Source organism: Capricornis sumatraensis, chromosome 7 (genome assembly GCF_032405125.1).
Source record: "Capricornis sumatraensis isolate serow.1 chromosome 7, serow.2, whole genome shotgun sequence".
Classification (NCBI taxonomy): Eukaryota; Metazoa; Chordata; class Mammalia; order Artiodactyla; family Bovidae; genus Capricornis; species Capricornis sumatraensis.
This window is the reverse complement of record NC_091075.1, coordinates 60,486,616-60,512,810: the sequence shown is the minus strand read 5'-3', so window position 1 is coordinate 60,512,810 and position 26,195 is coordinate 60,486,616. Positions and strand designations below refer to the sequence as shown.

At 40.6% G+C, this 26,195-nt stretch overlaps 2 protein-coding genes across 3 annotated transcripts in view; one reads left to right on the top strand and one right to left on the bottom strand.

Moving 5' to 3' along the window:
• The window catches only part of FAM114A1 (family with sequence similarity 114 member A1), a 71,247-nt gene extending 70,815 nt beyond the window's left edge, over positions 1–432 (bottom strand). For both annotated transcript variants that reach the window (XM_068975675.1, XM_068975677.1), the window contains exon 1: positions 325–432. The gene's annotated coding sequence lies outside the window, so the exon portion shown is untranslated. The remainder of the gene's footprint in view (positions 1–324) is intronic.
• TLR6 (toll like receptor 6) lies at positions 9–22,767 on the top strand. The gene is made up of 2 exons (XM_068975674.1): positions 9–126; positions 20,283–22,767. Exon 2 carries the CDS (start codon positions 20,351–20,353, stop codon positions 22,742–22,744), a length of 2,394 nt encoding a protein of 797 aa, XP_068831775.1. The 5' UTR covers positions 9–126; positions 20,283–20,350; the 3' UTR covers positions 22,745–22,767.
• The last annotated feature ends 3,428 nt before the right edge of the window (positions 22,768–26,195 follow it).

The window sequence follows — 26,195 nt, the reverse complement described above, 5'->3', positions numbered from 1 at the left end:
CGGCCCGGAGCGCGGCGGAGGTCCGGGCACCCCCTCACCCAGGCTGCGGGGCTCGAGGATGGGGGTCCCGGCCGCATTTCCGACCAAGCATCGGAAACTGGGTTTTTCCGAACTTCGTGCGGCCTGGTGAGCTGGAGGGGCGCCCACCCCCGCCCGGGGCGGATCTTGGGGCTCTCCTGTTCCCTTTCCTTCCTTTAAAAGCGCCCAGGAAACTGCGCAGTTAAACCAGGAAGGGGTTGCTCAAGTTCAGTAAGAGTTTTCGATCCCACTCCTCCGCCACCGCCCCCACCCCCCCGCATGGTGCTTTAAATAGCTTTCCCTTACCCTGTTTGTGAGAGTGTCATCTGATTTAAAACCAGTCAACCGAATAAAGACACTTTCTAGAAGGCCAGTTTGGAAACGTGGATCAAAATTCAAATGTGGTAGCATTGGCCCAGGAATTCCACATCTGCGAATGTGTACTAAGTAAACAGTCAACTGTGCACACGTGTATGTCAGAGGATGTTGACTGTGATTGATTGTGCCACAGAAAACAACCCGGAAGTAAACTGTCCTCCCAACAAAAGATTGGTGAAGTAATTTTTAGTAACTTCAAACGACCAGGTATGCTGTAGTCGTTAGAAATTATAACTCTATGTCCAGTTTGTTGATATGGAAGGAAGGCGGGCCATAGCCGAATATTAAGTGAGGGCAGGGAAAACTTCGAAGAGCGCATGTACAGTATAAATCTATTCTTGTGAATATATAGTATATGTATTTTTATATAAAAAGGAGATTTTAATGTTGAAAGCAGTTATTTTTTTCTGAGTTCTTCAGTGGTGTTAGCAACTTGTATTCCAGGTGTGTTTTGGTGTACCGCAGACACCGTGCCTGTGACTTATGTGTGCCTTGGGTCAAAGAACCCACCTGCTGATGCCGGAGACATTAGAGATACCGGTTGGATCCTTGGGTCCGGAAAATGCCCTGAACGAGGGCATGGCTACCCGACCCTCTCCAGTATTCTTGCCTGGAAGGTTCCATGGACAGAGGAGCCTGGCAGGCTATAGTCCACAGGGTCGCAAAGAGTCGGACACAACTGAAGCGACTTAGCACAGAGCACAGCAAGTTCCTTTGCCAAACCTGCCCCTCTCTACCCTGCTGAAAGGCAACAGCGCAATCAGGTATTCCACCACCCACCCCCCCCCACACACACCCGTTTTTTTCATTTTCATTTTAATTTTATATTGGAGTATAGTCAGTTAACAATGTCGTGTTAGATTCAGGTGTATAGCAAAGTGATTCGGTTATACACATTCCTGTATCAATTCTTTTTCAAATTCTTTTCCATTCAGGTTATTACAGAATATTGAGCACAGCTCCCTGTGCTATAGAATAGTTCCTCATTGGTTATCTATTGTATATTGATCAATCCCAAACTCCTAATCTATCCCCCTCCTCCCCCCCACAACAGTAAGTTTGTTTTCAAAGTCTGTGAATCTGTTTCTGTTTTGGAAAAAAAGTTCATCTGTACAATTTTTAAAAGATTTTACATATAAGCACCACTATATTTGTCTTTTTCTGTCTGACTTCACTTAATATGGTGATGTCTAGGTCCAGCTATGTAGCTGCAAATAGCATTATTTCATTCTTTTTAATGGCTGAGTAATATTCCATTGCCCACATTTTCTTTATCTAGTCATCTGTAGACATTTGGGTTGCTTCCATGTCTTGGCTATGGTAAACAAGGTTGCAATGAACATTGGGGTGCATGTAGCCTTTCAAACCATGTTTTTCTCCAGATATATGTCCAGGAGTGGGATTGTTGGATCTATGATAGTTCTATGTTTAGTTTTTTAAGCAACATCCCTATAGTTCTCCATAGTGACTGTACCAATTTACATTCCTACCAACAGTGTAGGAAGGTTCCCTTTTCTCCACACCTCCTCCATCATTGATTCTTTGTAGATTTTTTGATGATGGCTATAATGACTGATGTGACATGACATCTAGTTATAGTTTTGATTTGCATTTCTCTAATAATTAGCAATGTTGAATGTCTTTTCATGTATTTCTTGGTAAGCTATATATCTTCTTTGGAAAAATGTCCGTTTACATCTTCTTATTTATTTATTTTAATTGAACCTCATTCAGTTTAGTTCAGTTCAGTCGCTCAGTCATGTCCAACTCTTTGTAACCCCATGAATCACAGCACACCAGGCCTCCCTGTCCATCACCAACTCCCAGAGTTCACCCAAACTCACGTCCATCAAGTCGATGATGCCATGCAGCCTTCTCATCCTCTGTCGTCCCCTTCTCCTCCTGCCCCCAATCCCTCCCAGCATCAGTCTCTTTTCCAGTGAGTCAACTCTTCGCATGAGATGGCCAAAGTATTGGAGTTTCAGCTTTAGCATCAGTCCCTCCAATGAACACCCAGGACTGATCTCCTTTAGGATGGACTGGTTGGATCTCCTTGCAGTCCAAGGGACTCTCAAGAGCCTTCTCCAACACCACAGTTCAAAAGCATCAATTCTTCAGCACTCAGGTTTCTTCACAGTGAGCCTCATTAGTTGTTTGTAAATTTTAGAGACTAATCCCTTGTTGGTTGCAAATATTTTCTCCCATGCTGTGGGTTGTCATTTCATTTTGTTTATGGTTTCCTTTGCTGTGTAAACACTTTTGAGTTTAATTAGGTCCCATTTGTTTGTTTTTATTTCCATCACTCTAGGAGACAGCTTGAAAAAGATATTGCCGCTATTTATGTAAAGAGTGTTCTGCTTATGTTTTCTTCTAAGAGTTTTATAGTATCTGGTCTTACATATAGGTTTTTAATCCATTTTGAGTTTATTTTTGTGTATGGTGTTAAAGAATGTTCTAATTTCCTATTCCTTACATATAGCTGTTCAGTTTTCCCAGCACCATTTATTGAAGAGATTGGTTTTTTTTCCCATTGTATAGTTTTGCCTCCTTTGTCATAGATTAATTGACTATAGGTGTGTCGGTTTATTTATGGGCTTTCTATTCTGTCCCATTGATTTATATTTCTGTTTTTGTGCCAGTATCATACCGTTTTGATTACTGTAGCTTTGTGTATAGTCTGAAGTCAGGATGCCTGATTCCTCCAGCAATCAAGTAAGAAAACTTTTCATATCCTTCTAACTGTGTTAAATGCTGCTGGTAGTTAAGGTGAAAGTTGAGACTTGACCTTTGGATTTGGCAGTATGGTCACTGGTGACCTTCACAAGGGTTGTTTCTCTGGAGCTGAAGGGAAGGATTCTGCATTGAGTGGGTTTGAGAGAATGGGAAGAGAATAATTAGAGACAGTGAGTGAAACAACTCTTTCAAGGATTTCTGGTGTAAAGAAGAGCAGAGTCTGGCATTTAGATCTCAGGGTCTCTGATCCTCACTGGGTTGGAGCAGAATCACCTGAAGAATTTTCAAAATAATACTGATGGCCGACTCCATCCCAGACTACTTAAGTCAGGATCTCTGGACATATGTGAGAGCCCCTGTGGTTACATTCTGACCAACATTGGGGGTATTACGTTTGTTGGTGTTCAGTCGCTCAGTTGTGTCCAACTCTTTGTGACCTCATGGACTGCAGCACACCGGGGTTCCCCGTCCTTTATTTTCTCTTGGAGTTTGCTCAAACTCATGTCCATTGAGTCGGGGATGCCATCCAACCATCTCGTCCTCTGTCATCCTCTTCTCCTCCTGCCGTCAGTCTTTCTCAGCATCAGGGTCTCTTCCAATGAGTCCGCTCTTTGTATCAGGTAGCCAAAATATTGAAGATTCAGCTTCAGCATCAGTCCTTCCAATGAATACTCAGAATTGATTTCCTTTAGGATGGACTGGTTTGATCTCCTTGCTGTCCAAGGGACTCTCAAGATTCTTCTCCAGCACCACACAGTTCAAGGGGATATTATAGATATTTTAATTTTTTCCCTCAAAGGGGTGTAAATGGTGTCTCTCAGTTGTCTGAAGGTTATCCATTTGTCTATATCCTTTGCATTCCACCACCCCTGATTGGGTTTGTTAGTCATTTTAATATGGATTTATGGGAACTTTTTATATATTTCTAAAATTAATCTTTTTGTGTTGCAAGTTTCTCTTGGAATGTGGCTTTAAAAAAATTCAGCAGATTTTGGTTTTAATATTAATATTTGAGTTATCAGTTTTATTTCTAGTGGTTTGTATAGTTTATGATATTGATCATTTTCATATAATTTTTTTCCAAGCTGTTGGTAGGTGATATTTATTTATTGATTTTAGAGAAAGTTTTTTTAAAGAGCAAAAATCACTAAAGTAATGCTTTGCTTCTGTATGTGGACAGTATATTCACTGGCTTTAGACTATTTTACTTATCCTCCTATAATGCTATTTTGTTTTTTAAAAATAAAAGTAATGCATGTACATAGCAAAGACATTAGAACAGGACAGAAGAGTATAAAAGGAAGAGTACAAATATCTCCCTTCCTTGGTTCTTCTGCTCAAAGGTAACAGCTTTTAAAATATCCCCTCAGAAAAGAAGGAAATGGCAACCCACTCCGGTACCCTTGCGTGGACAATCCCATGGATGGAGGAGCCTGGTGGGCTACAGTTCATGGGGTCTCGAGGAGTCGGACACGACTGAACGACTTCACTTTCACTTTTCACTTTCATGCATTGGAGAAGGAAATGGCAACCCACTCCAGTGTTCTTGCCTGGAGAATCCCAGGGACGGGGGAGCCTGGTGGGCTGCCGTCTATGGAGTCCCGCAGAGTCGAACATGACTGAAGTGACTTAGCAGCAACAGCAGCAGAAAAAAAAGATTTTTATGCAGATGTTAGCATAACTATGTTGACCCTTGTGTTAGATGCCTGTGGCTGCCATAAAATATTCCCACAAATTGGTGGTTTAAAACAAGAGAAATTGATTCTTTCACACTTTTGGATGCCAGAAATCCAAAATCAAGGTGCTGACAGGGCTGCTAGCTTCTGGTGGCTCTGGGCATTCCGTGGCTGTGGCTGCAGACTTCCAGTCTCTGCCTCTGTTTTCACCTGGTCTGTTCCTTTCTGTGTGTGTGTGTGTGTGTGTGTCTCCTTTGTGTATGTCTTGCTCCTGGCAAAAAGATAACCTATGCAGGTGTCTGAGGGACCAGATTTTATGCAAATGCTGTCACACTCTCCTATTCTTCTTTTCTTTGCTTTTCTTCATTTAACAGTATATCCTGAAGTCTTTCCACCTCAGTATAAAAAATGTAACACTTGCATAGAATTTTAAAACTCTTTACTATAATGACTTGTCTTCTTGGGCAATCACTATTTCAGCCACTTTTTATTATTGTCTTGCCTAAAACTCATAAGTGTTAGTCGCTCAGTCGTGTCCAACTCTTCGTGACCCCATGGACCATAGCTGCCAGGCTTCTCTGTCCGTGGGATTCTTAGGCAAGAACACTGGAGTGGGTTGCCATTCCCTCCTCCAGGGGATCTTCCCAACCCAGGCACCGAACTCAGTTCTCCCGCATTGCAGGCTGATTCTTTAATGGCTGAGCCACCAGGGAAGTCAGAAAAACTCATAAGCACTCACCTCTTATGAATGAACAGATGGAATCTTTGGGGTTAAGTCACTTGCCCAGGGCCACACAGCTAGGGCACAGCCATGGGAGGACTTCTGCCCAGCATTGTCTGTTTGTTCCACTGTCATGCCATCTTCTATATCACCTGAATTTTGTGGGTTTTGTCATCTCCTTAAAGACATTTCTCAGAATCATAACAGCCTCAGAAGAATAGCCTCCTTGTTCCTGGAAACCGGTGTTATTATGCAATACCCTAATGAGCATTTGTCACCAAAGCGCACATTTTGTCACCATGTGATGTGACCACATCAGCAGTGATGTGTGTGTGCATATTTCTTAAAGACTTTGGTCCCATGTTCTTTGAAATTCCCTCAAACCCATAGCTGGTTCCTTTCTCCTCTGTTTCACAAAGCTGGTTTCCAAGGGTCAGAGACCCACTCCTCTGTAGCCATTTCTTCCACTCATTTAGCAAAGATCCAGCCACTCCTTGCTGATCCTCCCCCAGCCTGCAAAGGCTTCCCGTTATGTTTGATGAGTAAGAATGAATCGCGAGAAGCTGGCCTTTCCTTTCCTGCTGAAAGCAGAAGTGATTCTTACTCTGATGTCCAACTTTGTTGTGGATCAGACAGTAGGGTCTTAACTTATTTTTTTAGTGATGGGAATTAATGCCAAAGACTGGGATTAATTATAGAATGACTTTAGCTCATGTGTTCAGTTCCTTACAGAACCTCATTTAAGGGAGCGTCTTGGAAATAAGGTATCCTGGATGCCTGAAGTATCTTGTTAACTGGACATCCTCTTTTTGTATCATCAACCTTTTTATTCTAAATGGCCTTTAGGAAATTAATTTTTAATCAGTCCTGCAGGATCTCACTATTATTTATTTTTCTAGAATTAAAAATGAAAACATCTAGCCATACCAAATGTTGGTCAGAACGTGGAGAAACAGAATGCAATTTCCCCCAGGTGTGCTAACTATTAAACTTTCTTAAAAGTGGATTTTTTAAAAAACCAGTTCTGGAGCCTAAGCTTATTTTATTTTAGTCTCACAGGTCGCTAAAATAATGCTCCAAAATTGCTTAATCATGGTAGTTGCAATTATTTTGGAAATATTAAATATGGTGATAAAACAGGTTAAGCTGAATAACTTTCCACTGTGGTGACAATTTAACACGCAGGTTGCAAACTCTTACAGATAAATATTCTCTTAGAAAAACATTTTTCTTCACATTGACATTGTTATTAGCTGGGTGATGATATAAATTTAAAATTTTGATTGCTGTTTAAGTCTGTAGCTCAGAAAAACCTACTGATCCATGTGCTTTGCTCAGGACCTTAGAAGGGAAATTCGTGTGCAGGAGTAATTACAGTAAAGTACGACAGATGGCGCAAATCCGTTTCTATGATACTGCTTTACTTAGACTGAGGACTTGCATTTTGTCAAGCTCTTTTTCCGTACCTTTAGAAGTTATTTTCTCTCCTGAGAAAGAAATCTTGGTAAGTAAGAAGGCTTTTGTGGCTTTTACAAATTATGGAATAATGACTTCAAATAAGCTAGAAAATGCTAGCGGTTGTATAGGGAATAGGTTAAGTTTTTGCAAAATGATTTTAAGGTGTTTTTTTTTTTTTTTGAATGTTGCAAACATTCTTTCTGTTATACAAGAAAGACGAAGATATGGCTACCTTGAAAGATACAGAAATAACTAGCACTTGTCATATTTAAGGGGAAAAAAGCTAACTGATGTTATTGCTTTCTTCCGTTTTTGTCTACTACCTTCTGTCTTTTCACGTTTTCCTGGTTCCATGACACCTATCCTATCACATGTTATATGTTTTTATAGTAGACATGAGTGTTTGATTCTCGCTGTAACACTGTCTGGAATCATTTATGTGTGTCTGACACTTATTTATAAGCATTTGAAAGCAGGGATTGAGCTTGTGCTGTTCGTATTTATACGCCCCAGCATTGAAGGTCTGGGGGAGGGCGGCACGTACTACTCTCAGCTAACAGTTGTTGAATGAAGGAAGTAGCAGTGACTGGCCCAGAACTTGCCTTATTCAACTTTCTTACCCAAACTTTGACAAATAAAACAATATTTGTCTTACATATTTGTTGATTTGATTATGGAATCTCAAGCTTTTCTGGTCTTTCATTTTTCATAGTTTTGATTTTCATAGATCTTATCCACTTTTTTTTCTTGATACAGAGCGTCTTGCATCTGTCTCCCCCCATCTTTCATTTGATGCATTAAAGAAACAAAAATTTTTTTTAACCTTTTGTCTCTTTCACTTCCTTAAAAAAAAAAAAAAAAGCTGTGAGCTCTCTAATCTTCCGTTCTTTCATCTCACTTTTTTTCCCCTTCTTTTTTTCTCCTAGAGAAACTCTTGGCTTAAATGTAAACACTAGGAACCGCATGAGGGTACAAATGATCCGGGAGGAACCTTTGTGTTTTGGAGGCAGGGTGATATAAGGGAAGCTGATCAACTTTCCCACATAGCAGCTATGTTTCAGCCCCCTGAACACAGACACCATCCAGAGACGTTTGAGTGGGTTCTTATTCAGAGATGTCAGTTATCTATCAAGAGGAAGAAATTCTCTCTCCCTCCCTCTCTCTCTTTTCCCACACAAATAATACAATGTGTTTCTTTAATATTAGCTATATTTTCAGACAAGTCTTTCAACTTATAAAAGATGTTCAAAATTAGAAATTTTGGAAATATACAAAAGTTACAAGAAAAAATTAAATTCACTTATGATTTAAGAGATCTAGAGATAATTGCTATTAGCATTTTGTTTATTTCTTTCCATTCTTTTTTCCCCCAGGCGTTGTGTATATGTTAGATTTTAATCATATTTAATAAAACTAGAGTCCTACTATGCACACAATTTTGTATTCTTTTATTCATTTAACATTATTTTGTAGACTTTCCCCCACAAAGTACAGTATTTATGGCTGCATATGCCATTCCATAGTATGGGTGTACCATAACTGATTGAACTATTTTCTATACTTAGTCATGATTTTTTTTTCAGTTTTTCATCCTGATGAGCATCCTCATAGTAATATTTTTGTGTGTATTTCTTTAGAAGAAATTTTGAGAAGTAGAATTGCTAAAATAAAGGTAAGCATATTTTTAAGGAATTTATCTATATAACCAAGTTGCTTTTCAGAAAAGTTGTACTAATTCTTCATTCCTGCCAGAATTAAATGAGAGTTCTCATTTTAGTCCCACCTGCCAACATTGGGTATTATATTTTTGAATTTTCCCAATTTGGTAGGTGAAAATAATCATGACTTTAGAAAAATATTTAAGAAAAAAAATCCCATTTGATTCACTTTATCTTTTTATACTTAAATATCGTAAATTATAGACATGGTGATGTTTCATCTCTAAATGCTTCATTCTGTATCTCTAAAAGAAGTACATTTTCCTAATGTATCCGTATGACATTATATTATATATTATATAATATATATTAATATTATATATTAACAGACTCTAATGCCTGGTCCCTCTTAAAATCCTCTCTCCACTTGTTACTCAGGTAACTTTTACAGCAGGTCTGTCTAAAATAAGATTCAGTCTAATATCACAAGTTTCATTTAGATGTTATATATTTTTTTATTTAATATGATTTTTAATTTTTGTGAAATTGAACATTAATCATATTATTCACTGTTGATTTTGAAGGGGTAAATTTTCTGAGCAAATAAAGTGCTCTCCTTAATTTTAAACGTCCAAAATTTGAAAGATACAGGGAACAACTGAAAGGAAAATAAACCCCTCTTAAAATTTTACCATGCAGAAATAACCACTGTTAATATCTTGATATGTGTCTTATAGTTTTCCATATGTATGTGTACACATTAACTGCTGTACATTTTATAAGTAAACTACTTTTGTCACATATATATATAGTGAGCAGTTTTCCATGGAGTTAGATTTTCATTATTTTTAAAGGCCACACAGTAGTGTTTAATTGTATGGAGATACCATAATTTATTTGACAATCTGCTTGCTATTTTGGACAGATTTTTAAAAAATAATTTATTTTGTACTGGCCCCTGTATTGTACTCTTTTACTGGTTCTAACAGGTTTTCAATTACTTCTCTTGGATTTTCCAGAGTGACAATCATATAATTAAAAATAATGATAATTTTGTTTCCTCCATTCCAATATTCCTGTCTCTCATCCCCCACCCCCTTCATTACAATGGCTAGAACTTATAGAACAGTGTTAAATAATAGTGGGGATCCTTGAGGGACTTCCCTGGTGGTCCAATGACTGAGACTTCAGCCTCTTCATTCGGCAACTGAAGAGTTCGCATGCCACAGCTAAAGATCCTGCATGCAGCAGTTAAGACCCGGTGCAGAGAAATAAGTAAATAAACATTTTTAGGACATAGTGGGCATCCCTGACATTGACCCTCATGGAATGCTTTGGGAGTAGGATATTGGTTTAAGTAAGATACTTGATATATTCTTTATCAAGTTTTAGAAGTATCTTTTGCGTATATACTTTATTTAACATGGTTTTAGTCAAAGATGAATGCTGAATTTTATCAAGTGAATTTTTAACGTCTATGGAGATGCTCATCTGTTTTTTTCCTTTAATCCACTGGTGTGTTATTGTCATGGACTTGCTAATAATAAGTCATGGTTCATTGCATCTCAGCCAACTCCTCGCTGCACTGGGAATTTTCCTGAGATGTAATCACTTCTCACTCTACATTTTGCACCATAAAGCTGGCAGTGCAAGAATTTCTCTGAACCGGTTGGCTGGTTTCTTCCACAAACCTGCATGCCTCCTGATTTTTTCATACCTTGCCTCCAGACTTTTTAGGAATCTGACACCTGCATTTGGGGTAGGAGTCAGGTTGCTTAGGAGGAAAAAAGTGAGATAAGGAGAGGGTAATGCAGACTTTACTTAGGAAAAGTATACAAATTAAGTTACTTTACACAATTGTGGTTTATTGTGGGAGAAGGCAGTGGCAACCCACTCCAGTACTCTTGCCTGGAAAATCCCATGGATGGAGGAGCCTGGTAGGCTGCAGTCCATGGAGTCGCTAGGAGTCGGACTGAGCGACTTCACTTTCACAAACCCAAAACATCTGATTTAATCATCGTGTGTTATTTCTTCAGCACAGAACGAGATTGAATAGGGTTTCTCATATCTGATCTTTTCCCTGCTACCAAATAGTTGGAGTGTATCTCTTTTATTTGTATTTTATAATAATTACTCTTAATTTTATAATATACATACTTAAACTTATATATTTTTCTAACAGAATATTGAGTTACTTGGTATATATAGCTTCTTCTCAGTCAGGCAAGGATTGTAACATGCTTTTGGTCCACTCTCTCCCTCTCCCTCCACTATCCACTAACCCCCTTGTTAATACTGGCAATTTACATTTAAACAGTTTAAACACTGAAATTTCCTTCAATCTGTATTAGAACTTAGCAATACACTTTGTACTTTCTTTTCAAAGTGCTCCTTTTTGATTCCCAATTTTTTTGAGTCAGTTTCTTTTTCAGAGCGTAGAGTCTGTGCTTTAGTAATAGAGTGGGTCTGTCTTCCACATTTTTTTAGCATTTCTTTCGTATATCTAATCTCTTTGGCTTCTTGGACTGCATTTTGGGGAAACGCCTCTCCTTGGTCTTCTCTCTCACTCATTCTTACATTAGCACCTCATCCAGTAAGTCTTCCATTTCAGTTATCAAATTGTTAATCTTCCTGACTCCTGCTCCATTCTTTTTTAGAGTTTTCACTCTCTGAGGATATCTATTATAAATGCCCGTTTTTCTCTTTTACCTCTGTCTCCTTGGGTGTTAATGTCTCTCATATTTTGTGTTTGGTTCCTTTCTGTCATGGTGTTTACTTTGTGAAAGTGTCATGCTTCTTGCTTGTGCAACCCCAATTGTGATAGTTAGATACGAGTCCCTTAGTCCGACTCTTTGTGACCCCATGGACTATAGCCTTCCAGGCTCCTCTGTCCCTGGGATTCTCCAGGCAAGGGAAGGTAGCCATTCCTTTCTCCAAGGGATCTTCCTGACTCAGGGGTTGAACCTGTGTCCCCTGCATCGCAGGCGGATTCTTTACCCTCTGAGCCACCAGGGATGCTTATTATAACTGCTTGTTGATCCATTTTCACAGCCTGCTTGTTGGAGGGGTGGACCAAACTAGTCTGTATTAATTTTATTTTGCTGCTGTAACAAATAACCACAAACTTAGTAGCTTAAAAAGCACACTTTATCATTTTACAGTTCTGTAGGCTAGCAGTCCGACATTGGTCTTGTTGGGTTTAAGTTAAGGTGTTGGCAAGTCACCATTGCTTCTGGAGGCTCTGGGGGAGAATCCACTTACTTGCCTTTTTGAGCTTCTAGAGGCTGCCTGCATACTTTGGCTCACGGCCCCCTTCCTCAAGGGAGGTCATGTCCTTCTCATATCATACCACTCTGACCTCTTCTGCCTCTGTCTTCCACTTCTAAAGATACTTGCGATTGCACTGGGCCCACTCGTGTAAATTTTAAGATCTACTGATTAGCAAACTAAATGCTACCTGCAGCTTTAAATCCCCCTTTCCGTGTAACAACATATTTATAAATCCTGGAATTAGGAAGTAGACATCTCTGGAAGGCTAGTATTGTCTGTCATAGTTCGATCTGTTTGTGGATTTCAGAGACTTCTCTTGGTTTCAGTTCCCCTAAACACTTCCCTTTCCGATTTTATATGTGTGTGTATTTCATCGTTTTGGGGATTTAGGGCAAGAGATGGTGCAAGTGCCCATCACTCACCATTTTTAATGTTTATAATTGAAAATGTGGTTTTCTTGATCCAGAGAATATTTAGAGCATTTTAAAAAGTGACTTTAAAAGTTTACTTTGTAGACAGAAATATGACTGTATTGATGGGCAATTGGGAAATGCTGTGCTGGAGGAGCAGGGAGGGACTTTTCATTACCAGTGCCAGTTTGTAATGAAATTTCCCCAACCACGAAGAGTTTTTACTCTTCCAAAGTACGACTGACTGAAACTACTCATCTCTTAACTATTTTGCAATGTCCAGTATACTCTACAGTAATGAACAGTAGATCTTTTTGTTAATAAAACTGAACAAGTGGTCAAAATCTGCTCTCAGTTATACTAGCTACACAGGATCCTAGTTAAGAAATGTGGTTGCCTGCTCTGGTCCCCTGGAGCCTTCTAGATGCTTTTTGTGTGGAGATCAGACCCTAAATGGGATTGAGGAAGCTTTGAAGTTCCAGCCCCTTGTCCTGGTAGCAAATATTGAGTCCATGGGGTCATACACCTGCCTCTTCTCAACCAGGTCATCTTTTCTCATTCACTGTGCATTGTTGTCATGAGAGGCAATGTCTGTCATCCACTGGAGTAGGGTGAGACTTTCTGAGCTCTGGGAAGACTGTTCTCTTTTATATGTACCCACTTTATTCCGATGTGCCTTCTGATTCCTTCAATATACTTTTTAATATTTCTCTATCGTCTCCTGTTTTATCAGCATGTCAACTGTAGGAATCTGATAATTTCAGATTCAATTCAGTTCAGTTCATTCGCTTAGTCGTGTCCGACTCTTTATGACCCCATGAATCGCAGCACGCCAGGCCTCCCTGTCCATCACCAACTCCTGGAGTTCACTCAAACTCACGTCCATTGAGTCAGTGATGCCATCCAGCCATCTCATCCTCTGTTGTCCCCTTCTCCTCCTGCCCCCAATCCCACCCAGCATCAGAGTCTTTTCCGATGAGTCAACTCTTCTCATGAGGTGGCCAAAGTACTGGAGTTTCAGCTTTAGCGTCATTCCTCCCAAAGAACACCCAGGGCTGATCTCCTTTAGAATGAACTGGTTGGATCTCCTTGCAGTCCAGGGTATGCTCAAGAGTCTTATCCAACACCACAGTTCAAAAGCATCAATTCTTTGGCACTCAGCTTTCTTTATAGTCCAACTCTCACATCCATACGTGACTACTGGAAAAACCATAGCCTTGACTAGATGGACCTTTGTTGGCAAAGTAATGTCTCTGCTTTTCAATATGCTATCTAGGTTGGTCATAACTTTTCTTCCAAGGAGCAAGTGTCTCTTAATTTCATGGCCGCAGTCACCATCTGCAGTGATTTTGGAGCCCCCAAAAGAAAGTCTGACACTGTTTCCACTGTTTCCCCAACTATTTCCATGAAGTGATGGGACCAGATGCCATGATCTTAGTTTTCTGAATGTTGAGCTTTAAGCCAACTTTTTCACTCTCCTCTTTCACTTTCATCAAGAGGCTTTTTAGTTCTTCTTCACTTTCTGCCATAAGGGTGGTGTCGTCTGCATATCTGAGGTTATTGAGATTTCTCCCAGCAGTCTTGATTCCAGCTTGTGCTTCTTTCAGCCCAGCTTTTCTTATGACGACTCTGCATATAAGTTGAATAAGCAGGATGACAATATACAGCCTTGATGTACTCCTTTTCCTATTTGGAACCAGTCTGTTGTTCCATGTCCAGCTCTAACTGTTGCTTCCTGGCTGCATATAGGTTTCTCAAGAGGCAGGTCAGGTGGTCTGGTATTCCCATCTCTTTCAGAATTTTCTACAGTTTATTGTGATCCATACAGTCAAAGGCTTTGGCATAGGCAATAAAGCAGAAATAGATGTTTTTCTGGAACTCTCTTGCTTTTTCAATGATCCAGCGGATGTTGGCAATTTGATATCTGGTTCCTCTGCCTTTTCTAAAACCAGCTTGAACATCTGGAAGTTCACGGTTCCTGTACTGCTAAAGTCTGGTTTGGAGAATTTTGAGCATTACTTAACTAGCGTGTGAGATGAGTGCAATTGTGCGGTAGTTTAAGCATTCTTTGCCATTGCCTTTCTTTGGGATTGAGATGAAAACTGACTTTTTCCAGTCCTGTGGCCACTGCTGAGTTTTCCAGATTTGCTGGCATATTGAGTGCAGCACTTTCACAGCATCATCTTTCAGGATTTGAAATGATTCCAGATTATCAAGTGCCAAATCCTGCCTCTCTGAATTTGGTGCTTCTGGTCTAATGTGAATCGGAAAAACCCATACCCATTTGTATGGGAATTATGTTTGAAAATAAGATCCTATAACTAAAAACATTTTCCTGTGAATGGAAAGAGCAGAGAGTGTGTGTTATATCAGCTGCCCCTTGTGGGTTTGTGAAGGCACTGGTAGCCTCTGCCTGTAGGTGGTTCCAGGCAGGTGTGGGCATTCTAGCGTAGCTGTAGGAGGCTGCTCTGTGGCCATCACAACTGCCACCACTGCTCTCAGGATGCTGCTGTGGGAGGTAGGTGGCTGTGGGTCCTGGTCTGTCCTGGCCAACTCTTGTTCCCTGTGGGTGCCCATAGGTATTTTTCTGTGCAGATCAGAGCTGGAGTGGCACAGACTCGTGAGTGTGTCTGAATTGCTAGGATTGGCTTCTTGCTTGACCTTTGGTGTAACGCCTCTGTCTCAGTCGCAGCCAGGGGGTCTGTGGGCTGGTGCACCTGCCTCCACCCCTCAGCTAGTCATCAGTGCCAGGTTTGGCCCGTATTAACTGTATCTTCTCAAATGGCTCCACACAGCGTAGCGTTATCTCTGCCAGGCCAGCTACAGTTGGTTTTGGTGAAGTCCAGTTCACGGAGTTAATGTAAGTAGTTCTTCTTGTCACATAAACATGGCCTCGTTCCTATCTTCATCTGTTGTTCAGCCACTAAGTCATGGCTGACTCTTGGGGACCTCATAGACGTCAGTACACCAGGCTCTGCTGTCCTCCACTATCTCTTGGAATTGGTTCAAATTCACATCCCTTGGGTTGGTGATGCTGTCTAACCATCTCGTCCTTTGTCACCCCCTTCTCTTCCTGCCTTCAATCTTTCCCAGCATTAGGGTCTTTTCCAGTGAGTCAGCTCTTCGCATCAGGTGGCCAAAGTATTGGAGCTTCAGCTTCAGCATAAATTGTTCCAATGACTATTCAGGGTTGATTTCCTTTCAGATTGACTGGTTTGATCTCCTTAAAGTCCAAGGGACTTTCAAGAGTCTTCTCCGCCACCACAATTAGAAAGCATCAGTTCTTCAGCGCTCAGTCTTCGTTGTGGTCCAACTCTCATTTCTCACATTTACATCTACCCTCATAAAAGGATTCACCCCCTGTCATATGCCATAGACATTTAGGGGTCAAGCTGCTGGTGGATGGGCCTTCCAATCAGGCCTCAGAGACTTGTCAACCACCTTCCTCCCCATCCTTTTCATTTCAGATTGCTTTAGCCAAATTGAGTTGAGCATTAGAAGATCTAGCCCACTGTTGGCATGGATCTGCAACACTCACCCAGAGGACCTCTCAGGCTCATCTCAAAATTCAGATGCCCAAACTGCAATAGGCCACACTTGCGTGCATGCTCCATTGATTCAGTCATGTCCAACTCTTTGTGACCTTATGGATTGTAACCCTTCAGGCTTCTCTGTTCCTGGGATTTTCTAGGCAAGAATACTGGAATGGGTTGCCATTTCCTTCTCCAGGGCATTACCACACCCAGGGATGGAACCTGTATCTCTTCCATCTCCTGCATTGGCAGGTGGGTTCTTAACCACTAGTGCCAGCTGGGAAGCCCAGGCCATACTTGGTCCCACTTTACTAAGAAAGATACAGGAGAGGAAATAGAGCTCAGGCTTCCTACGTGGTATTTATAGTTCATACACAGTTCTTTCAGCCTGGATGCTATTTACTGTTCAGTGGTCATATTTTTAAAATTACTTGCATTGGCCGTGCTGGGTCTTTGTTGTGGCACATCAGTTGTGGTATGTGGGATCTTAGTTCCGTGACCAGGGATTGAACCTGTGCCCCCTGCATTGGGAGTATAGGGTTTTATACCCTGGACCACCAGGGGAGTCCCTTAAACAGTCATCTTTACCAGAAGTGCTTTTTTCTGAGAACACAGCTGACATTCCCCATGTTTCAGGTTTTCAGAAAAGAGATCGGATTAGTCCATGAATAAGGAGAGAAATGGATTTGTTAACCCTTCACCCATGGGGGGGTGGTATCACTGGTTGCAGCAGATGGCTGAAGTAGTACCAAATTGAATGCTGATGTAGACTCAAGAATGTCTGTAGTTTCTGGCAGTAGCTCCTTGTTTACCCTTTTGAATAATTTTAGATGATTAAACTGACCAGTAAAACATTTTGAGGGGATAAGAGGACTGTCCTTTGAAAGAGAAATAAAATATTCTGAGTCTAGTGAAAACAGACCATGGTCACGGTCAACTTTTAAGACAATTGATTTAAAGTCTTTGTCAAGCAAATCAGTACATGTGCTTCTTCGGGGACAGTTTCTATTGACTTCTTTTCTTCTCCTTTTTTTTTTTTTTTAATTAATGGACTTTATTTTTTAGAGCCGTTTTTGGTTTATAGAAAATTTGAGTAAATAGGTTAGAGAATTCCCAAATGTCCCTTTTTTTCACTTGACACAGTTTTCCCTATTATAACATTTTGCATTAGTGGTCTATTTATTATAATTGATGAACTGATATTGATATATTATTAACTAACATCTGTAACCTAGATACCATATTAAAAAGCAGAGACATTATTTTGCCAACAAAGGTCCGTCTAGTCAAGGCTATGGTTTTTCTAGTGGTCATGTATGGATGTGAGAGTTGGACTGGGAAGAAAGCTGAGTGCTGAAGAATTGCTTTTGAACTGTGGTGTTGGAGAAGACTCTTGAGAGTCCCTTGGACTGCAAGGAGATCCAACCAGTCCATTCTAAAGGAGATCAGTCCTGGGTATTCATTGGAAGGAATGATGCTAAAGCTGAAACTCCAGTACTCTGGCCACCTGATGTGAAGAACTGACTCATTTGAAAGGACCCTGATGCTGGGAAAGATTGAAGGCATGAGGAGAAGGGAATGACAGAGGATGAGATGGCTAGATGGCATCACTGACTCGATGGCCGTGAGTCTGAGTGAACTCCGGGAGTTGGTGATGGACAGGGAGGCCTGGCGTGCTGCGATTCATGGGGTCGCAGAGTCGGACACGACTGAGCGACTGAACTGAACTGAACTGATACTTTACATTAGGATTCAATCTTTGTGTTGTATTGTCCTATAGGTTTTGACAGATGCATAAGATCATATATCCGCCATCAAAATATCACGTGGACGTAGTTTCAGTGGCCTAAAAATCCAGTGTGCTCTGCCTATTCATCCCTCCCTCTAACTCTTGTCAACCACTGATCCTTAAAGCCTCTTTAGTTTTGCCTTTTCCAGAACATCAGAGAGTTGGAATGGTACGGTTGGTAGCCTTTTCTGATTGAGTTCTTCACTTAGCAGTCTGAATTTTGGTTCCTCCATGGCTCGACAGGTTATTTCTTTTTGTTGCTGAATAACAATCCATTGGATGGATGTACCACAGCTTGTTTACCTTTTTCACTTGTTGAAGGACATCTTGTTGCTTTCAGTTTGGGGGCAGTTATGAATAAAGCCATCAACATCCACCTGCAGGTTTTTGTGTGGACGTAGATTTTCGGTTCATTTGGGTTAATACCTAGGAGTGTGAGTGCTGGATCATATGGTGAGGCCATGTTTAGCTTTAAGTAAAAAAACTGTCAGACTGTCTCCCAAAGTATCTGTGCCTTTTTAAATTTCAACAGTTAATGAAAGTCCCTGTTGCTCCATATCCTCGCCAACATTTAGTGCTGTTTCAGGATTGTTTGGCCATTCTAATAGGTATGTAGTAGTTCCTCATCGGTGTTTTAGTTTTCAGTTCCCTGATGATATATGGTATTGAGTACCTTTTCATGTCCTTATTTGCCACTTGTATATCTTCTAGGTGAAATATCTTTTGCCCATTTTTAAATTGCATTGTTTATATTTTGTTGAGTTTTTCTTCATTTAATTTGGGTACAAGTTCTTTGTCAGATGTGTGTTTTGCAAATATTTTCTCCCAGTCTATGGCTTGTCTTTTCACGTTCTTAATAGTGTCTTTTGCAAAGCAGAAAATTTTAATTTTAATGAAGTCCAATTTAACATTTTTTTCTTTCATGGATTGTGCTTTAGATGTTGTGTCTAAGTCATTGCCAAATCCATGGTCACCTAGATTTTACCCTGTATTATTTTCTAGAAGTTTTATAGTTTTGTATTTTGCATTTAGCTCTATCACCTATCTTGAGCTAGGCCATCTTTGTTTGTTTTCTTTTTTGCATGTAGAATGTCTAGTGGTTCCATTACTGTTTGTTAAAGAGACTAGCCTTTCTTCACTGATTTTTCTTTGCTGCTTTGTCAAAGATCAGCTGACTATATTTGTGTGGGTATATTTTTGAGCTGTTTCTCTGAACCATTGATCTGTCTGTCCATTCTTTTATCAGTACCACACTGTCTTGATAGCTATAGCTTTATGTAAGACTTGAAGTTGGGTAGTGTCCATTCTCTAAGTTTGTTCTTTTAATTTTTTTCCCTGTGAATGGACAGTGCTTTCTTTTTTGTCCACATGCCTCAAGCTTGTTTTCTTCAGCCAGACAGTTTGAATATTATAATGTGGTAACTCTGGAAATACTAGAATGTGGTAAGTCAGATTTTCCAGGGTTTGTTGTTGCTGCTTGCTGTGGGGTGTATTTGTTTGTTTAATAATTTTTTTTTTGTTGGAGTATAGTTGCTTTAGAATGTTGTATTGGTTTCTGCTGTACAGCAAAGTGAATCAGCTATATGTACTTATATGCCCCTCTTTTGCTGGATCTTCTTGCTGCACATGGGCTCTCTAGTTGCGGCATCTTATTGTGGAAGTTTCTCTTGTTGAGAAGCACAGGCTCTAGGGTGCACTGGCTTCAGTAGTAGTGGCACTCGGGCTCAGGAGTTCTGGTACACCGGCTTAGGTGCCTCGGGGCATGTGGGACCTTCCCAGACCAAGGATCAAATTCCTGTCCCCTGCATTGGCAGGTGGATTCTTAACCACTGGACCACCAGGGAAGAACCATGTTTAGTGATGTTTCTAAATTATTTTTGTAAAGACTGTTTTCCTTCTTGTGTGTGGCCATTGAACTCTCAGTTCCATTGGCTTAGTGGTCAGCTAGTGATTTGGCAGAGGTTTTCTTAAACATCTGGGGAAACAGAACAAAACAAAAAACACCTGATCTTTGCATATTGGCACTGTGTTGAAACGCTTCTTCAGGGCTTGTCAGGCTGTTTACAACTCTGACTTAGCCTTTACTTCTTTCCCCTTGCACAGAGCCTAAAAGTCAACCAGAGGTGGAAGTTTAGGATTTTTTCAGGTCTTCTCTGAGCGCTCATCCAGACCTGGGCATGTCTGTGGCCTTCTCGATTGCTTGGTGTACATGGAGCTGTCCGAAGCCCTTTTTCTCCCCTGTATCTTCTTTCCTGGCTTCTTTCTTTCTGGTTTTGGTATATGTGCTGCCTGCCCCATCCCTTATCCCTGGCTCCAGGTGGCTGTGGGTAGTGTACATGCCTTCAAGGGTTTCCAAACACTGTCCGGGAGGCTGCCCTGAGAAAGTTCTGAGTTGGAGTAAACAAAGACAGGCTCCTGAGTGGAACACACAACCACAGTTCTTTGATAACAAGGTCTTCATGGCCTTTCTTGGCACCAGCAACTTGCATAACTGGAAAAAAAATGGCACATTAAATTATGGGATCAGAAATGATCCTGATAGTAAATGAAGAACTCGTTGCGATTTCATGTTTAGTAAGCTGAGGATTGAGAGTAATCAGCCAATGTTTATACATCTTAACATATATTATATTTCTAGAATTGGATGCACATGAGGATGTTCTGAAGATCAGCAGCAACCCTCCGGGAGATAGTCACTTCAACGCCATGATCAAAGACAAAGAATCTCCTATCAGAAGCTGTCGTTTTGTTTACATTGTGGCCTTAGTATTTGGAGCCATAATCCAGTTCTGTGATGAAAGTGAATTTGTGGTCGACATGTCAAAAACAAGCCTTGTTCATGTTCCCAAAGACCTGCCACCAAACACCAAAGTCTTAGACTTGTCTCAGAACAACATATCTGAGCTTCACCTGTCTGATGTCAGCTTTCTCTCAGGGCTGAAAGTTCTGAGACTTTCGCATAATAGAATCCAGGGCCTTGATATTAGTATTTTCAAGTTCAACCATGATTTGGAATATTTGGATTTATCTCACAATCAGTTGCAGAAGATATCCTGCCATCCAATCACCACGAGTCTCAAGCATTTAGACCTCTCATTCAATGACTTCGATGCCCTGCCCATCTGTAAGGAATTTGGCAACTTGACCCAGCTGAATTTCTTAGGATTAAGTGCTACAAAGTTAGAACAATTAGATCTACTCCCTGTTGCTCACTTGCACCTAAGTTGTATCCTTCTGGATTTGGAAGATTATTATATGAAAGAAAATAAGAAAGAAAGTCTTCAAATTCTGAATACAAAGAAACTTCACCTTGTTTTTCACCCAAATAGCTTTTTCTCTGTCCAAGTGAAGATATCAGTGAATAGTTTAGGGTGTTTACAACTGACTAATATTAAAGTGAATGATGGCAATTGTCAAGTGTTACTTAAATTTTTATCAGGACTCACTGGAAGACCAACATTATTAAATTTTACCCTCAACCATATGGAAACAACTTGGAAATGTTTGGTTAAAGTTTTTCAGTTCCTTTGGCCCAAACCTGTAGAATATCTCAATATTTACAATTTAACAATAGTTGAAAGCATTGATGAAGAAGTTTTTACTTATTATAAAACGACATTGAAGTCACTGAAAATAGAATATGTTACGAACGAAGTTTTTATTTTTTCACAGACAGCATTATACACAGTGTTTTCTGAGATGAACATTCCGATGTTAACCATATCAGACACACCCTTTATACACATGCTTTGTCCTCAGGAACCAAGCACATTTAAGTTTTTGAACTTTACCCAGAATGCTTTCACAGATAGTGTCTTTCAAAATTGTGACACTTTAACTAGATTGGAGACACTTATTTTACAAAAGAATGGATTAAAAGACCTTTTCAAAACAAGTCTCATGACTAAGGGTATGCTTTCTTTGGAAACACTGGATGTTAGCTGGAATTCTTTGGAATATGACAGACATAATGGAAATTGCACTTGGGTTGGGAGTATAGTGGTGTTAAATTTATCTTCAAATGCCCTCACTGACTCTGTTTTCAGATGTTTACCTCCTCGGATCAAGGTTCTTGATCTTCACAATAACAGAATAAGGAGCATCCCTAAAGATGTCACTGGTCTAGAAACTTTGCAAGAACTCAACCTTGCTTCCAATTCTTTAGCCCACCTTCCTGGATGTGGTATCCTTAGCAGCCTTTCCATACTGATCATTGACTATAATTCAATTTCCAATCCATCAGCTGATTTCTTCCAGAGCTGCCAGAAGATTAGGTCCCTCAAAGCAGGGAACAATCCATTCCAATGTTCCTGTGAGCTAAGAGAGTTTATCCAAAGTGTAGGCCAAGTATCAAGTGACGTGGTAGAGGGCTGGCCTGAGTCTTATAAGTGTGACTATCCAGAAAGCTACAAGGGGACCCCTCTGAAGGACTTCCACGTATCTGAGCTATCCTGCAACACAGCTCTGCTGATTGTCACCATTGTGGTCCCTGGGCTGGTGCTGGCTGTTGCTGTGACTGTCCTCTGTATCTACCTGGATCTGCCCTGGTACCTCAGGATGGTGTGTCAGTGGACGCAGACCCGGCGCAGGGCCAGGAATGTACCCTTGGAAGAATGCCAAAGAACTCTCCAGTTCCATGCTTTTATTTCATACAGTGAACATGACTCTGCCTGGGTGAAGAATGAATTGGTACCTTGTCTAGAAAAAGAAGATATAAGAATTTGTCTCCATGAGAGAAACTTTGTTGCTGGCAAGAGCATCGTGGAAAATATCATCAACTGCATTGAGAAAAGTTACAAGTCCATCTTCGTTTTGTCTCCCAACTTTGTCCAGAGCGAGTGGTGTCATTATGAACTCTACTTTGCCCACCACAATCTCTTCCATGAAGGATCTGATAACTTAATCCTGATCTTGCTGGAACCCATTCCACAGAACACCATTCCTGATAGATATCACAAGCTAAGAGCTCTCATGGCACAGAGAACTTATTTGGAATGGCCCAAGGAGAAGGGCAAGCATGGACTCTTTTGGGCTAATATTAGAGCTGCTTTTAATATTAAATTAAGACTAGTCACTGAAAATGATGATGTGAAAGGTTAAAAAATAATAAAACATCTGAAATCCAATTTAAGAAACCATCATTCACTTGGATTCTGATGAACACTGGTTTCAAATTATTTCTGGATGCTGCCTCCGTTATTTCCATGAATGCAGGGAAGACTTACTGAAAACCATGTTTCAGCTCGACTGGAAACCAGGCTGGGGATTGAGCTAGTGCTCAGACTTGCTGATTACAGGTACTCAGTTTCTCTGGTTTAACCATTCCGTTTCAAATTGAAACAGTCTCTGTCAAATGAATGCTCAGTCATTCAAGGACCTTTCCCCTCTCTCTCCTTTCTCAAGTGGATGTTGTGTGAGCAGGAGTCTATGAGACTTGCTGGCCACAAGGAAAAAGTCAGCCTCAGAACTGTATGCAGTGGTGCTTGGAGGGTCCTATGGATCTTCATCAGCCTTGGGGTCAGTTCTGTCATCCTGCTCTACTTTGGGAGAAAATAGACCAGATGCAGAAATTAAAGACCCTTTTTTCTTCACATCTGAGTAATATTTTACAAAATGTTTGACCTTTCTATACAAACATGGAATTATACATTTTACACACACATATATATATGGGGCTTCCCAGGTGGCTCAGTGGTTAACATTCCACCTGCCAAGCAGGATATGCAAATTCAATCCCTGGGTTGGGAAGATCCCCTGAAGAAGGAAATGGCAACCTGCTCCAGTCTTCTTACCTGGAAAATCCCATGGACAGAGGAGCCTGGTGGGCTACAGTCCATGGGATTGCAGAGTCAGATGTGACTAGTGGATAAACAACAACTATATATATATATATTATATATATTATATTATATATATAATATATATATATTATAGGCTGTTGAGGCTAAACACATGATTCCTGCTTGCCAAGGAAATTCAGAGCCAAAATTATTTATAACTGATTATGGAACAGGAGTTTCTGGTTGTATTAGAATTTTGGTTAATGTCTCAAAACTGCAAAAAGGTGGTAAATATCACCACATTTTAAACAGGTATTAGACAGAGCCAGGTTGGACTTACTAAAAAATAGCAGAAAGAAGCCAGTAACTATCAACTCATGTTACCCATCTTCAGAGGCTTGGATTCAAAATGGTGATTAAAGAGTCATTAAGTAGAGGTTCTAGACCTGTAGGGAGATGGCTTTGGATTTCTTCTTGACTTCCGGACGTCTGTCTTGACTAAGCCACCAATATCTCTCACCTGTATGACTACAATAACCTAACTGGCCTCCCTGCTTTTTACTCTTGCCTCATACTTTCTCCAAACAGCAATCAGAGGAATTGTTCTTAAAATAGAAATTATTTTAAGCCACCCCCCTGCTTAAAAAATTCTAATGACCTCCCCTTGCAGTTATAATAAAAGTTGAGCCCCTTGTCAGGACCTGCTGTGAGGATGGGGATGAGGAACGGGATGAAGGAGGGGAGGGGTACTGCCTGACTCGTGACCATCATTGAGAGGAATGGTGTATGGGTCTGATAGGACTGCCCTGCCACACACCACAGTCTGGGTGGCTTAAACAACAGTAATGTATTTCTCATAGTTCTAAAGTCCAGGAAAGGGAGAGATTGGCAGAGAGAATGGGATGGAGGGGTGTAAGAGCATGGTTAAGAGGCATAACTAGGATGACTGCAATATAAATGGAGAAGAGTGCTCTGATGATGCTCAGTCATGCCCAACTCTTTGCAATCCCATGAACTGCAACCTGCCAGGCTCCTCTGTCCATGGGGATTCTCTAGGCAGGAATACTGAAATGGGTTGCCATGCCGTCTTCCAGCGGATCTTCCCAACCCTAGGATTTAACCCAGGTCTCCCACATTGCAGATGGATTGTTTACCGTCTGAGCCAGCAGGGAAGCCCTAGTAAGAATGAGAATATAGCAAAGAAAAAAGAAAAACCCACACACTGGGAAAAGAGGAAGTCAGTTTCTTCTAGATTTCTGAAGATTGGTTTGATTAGAAGAGAATGAGAATAAATTATAGGCAGTGAAAGGGACTTCAAGGGATTTCTAAAGCCACAGGGACTTTCTGGGGATTTCTAGTTATAGTTAGTTTATAAGGAGTCTCAACAGTCAAGTCTAAGTATGAAGTAGTTTTTGTGAGTAGATTTCTGACCTCTTCAGTCCTTTGGAGGATTAACAATGCAATGCAGCTTAGCGTTTTCAATCTCCAATTCCATTTAAGCTCATCTCCTTTCCCCATATCATAGGGTGCAGCTTCACATCACAAACAGATATCTCAGTGCTGCTGACCCTCTCACTGCCTCCCTGTATGCATGTGTGCCTGGGGAAAATGTGAGGATGGTGAGGAGTTGGGGTTTGCACTATCTGACTCACCTGCTTCAGGAAGTGCTTGCCCCAGCGGTTGGCAGCTCTCCATAGAATAGGGGGTAAATTACACTTCCGAGTCCTTGGTTTTGGGCCCAAGTCATAGGAAAACTTCTAGTCTATACCCTGTACCATACACTGTAGTACCAGCTGGTTTAATTAAGAAAAAGGAAAGTGAAAGTCACTCAGTTGTGTCTGACTCTTTGTGACCCAGGCCAGAGTACTGGAATTCCCCAGGCCAGAATACTGGAGTAGGTAGCCTTTCCCTTCTCCAGGGGATCTTCCCAACACAGGGATCTAACCCAGGTCTCCCACATTAAGAGATTACAAAACAGAATACTTGGTCCAATGCCATCTGAGGAATGTGTGTGTGTGTGTGTGTGTGTGTGTGTGTGTAAACTGCACAAATTTACTGTCTAGCAATTTAGTTACTGGCATCAAGAGCTTAAAGCATGTTTATATAAATACTAAAAAGTCTGCATGTTTGCTGCAAAAATGATAGTGATGTATTATATCTCTATCTGGTAAGATTACTATTGATTTGAATTTTTATCTTTATTTATTTGTATTTCCTGAGTTTTCTTGGATAATAGAACACATTTCTTGGATAATAGAACATTAAATTAACTAAAAAAATGACCTTTGAGAAGAATGCACGTGCATGCTTAGTTGCTGAGTCATGTCCGACTCTTGCAACCCCATGGGCTGCAGCCTGCCATGCTTCTCTGTCCATGGGATTTCCCAGGCAAGAATACTGGAGTGGGTTGTCATTTTCTCCTTCAGAGGATCTTCCTGATCCAAGGATCAAATCCGTGTCTCCTGCATTGACAGGCAGATTCTTTACCACTGAGCCACCTGGGAAGCCCTTGAGAAGAACACATACACATATATTTATTTGACCTTGTTATGAAGAACTCTTTTAACCTAAAAGCAAAATGTAGTAGTAGTCTGATGGAGCTGATTATAAAGACTTGTGAGAACCAGTGGTTAAATATTAAGGAATTTTGCAAGCAGGTCAGTTGGTAGCTAGAAATCAGCTATAGTGGAAATACTTGAACCATAGGTATTGGCAAGTGCTAAAAAATAATGAGGCTTTTTGTTTTTTGTAGCCTGGTTTACCCTAGGTTG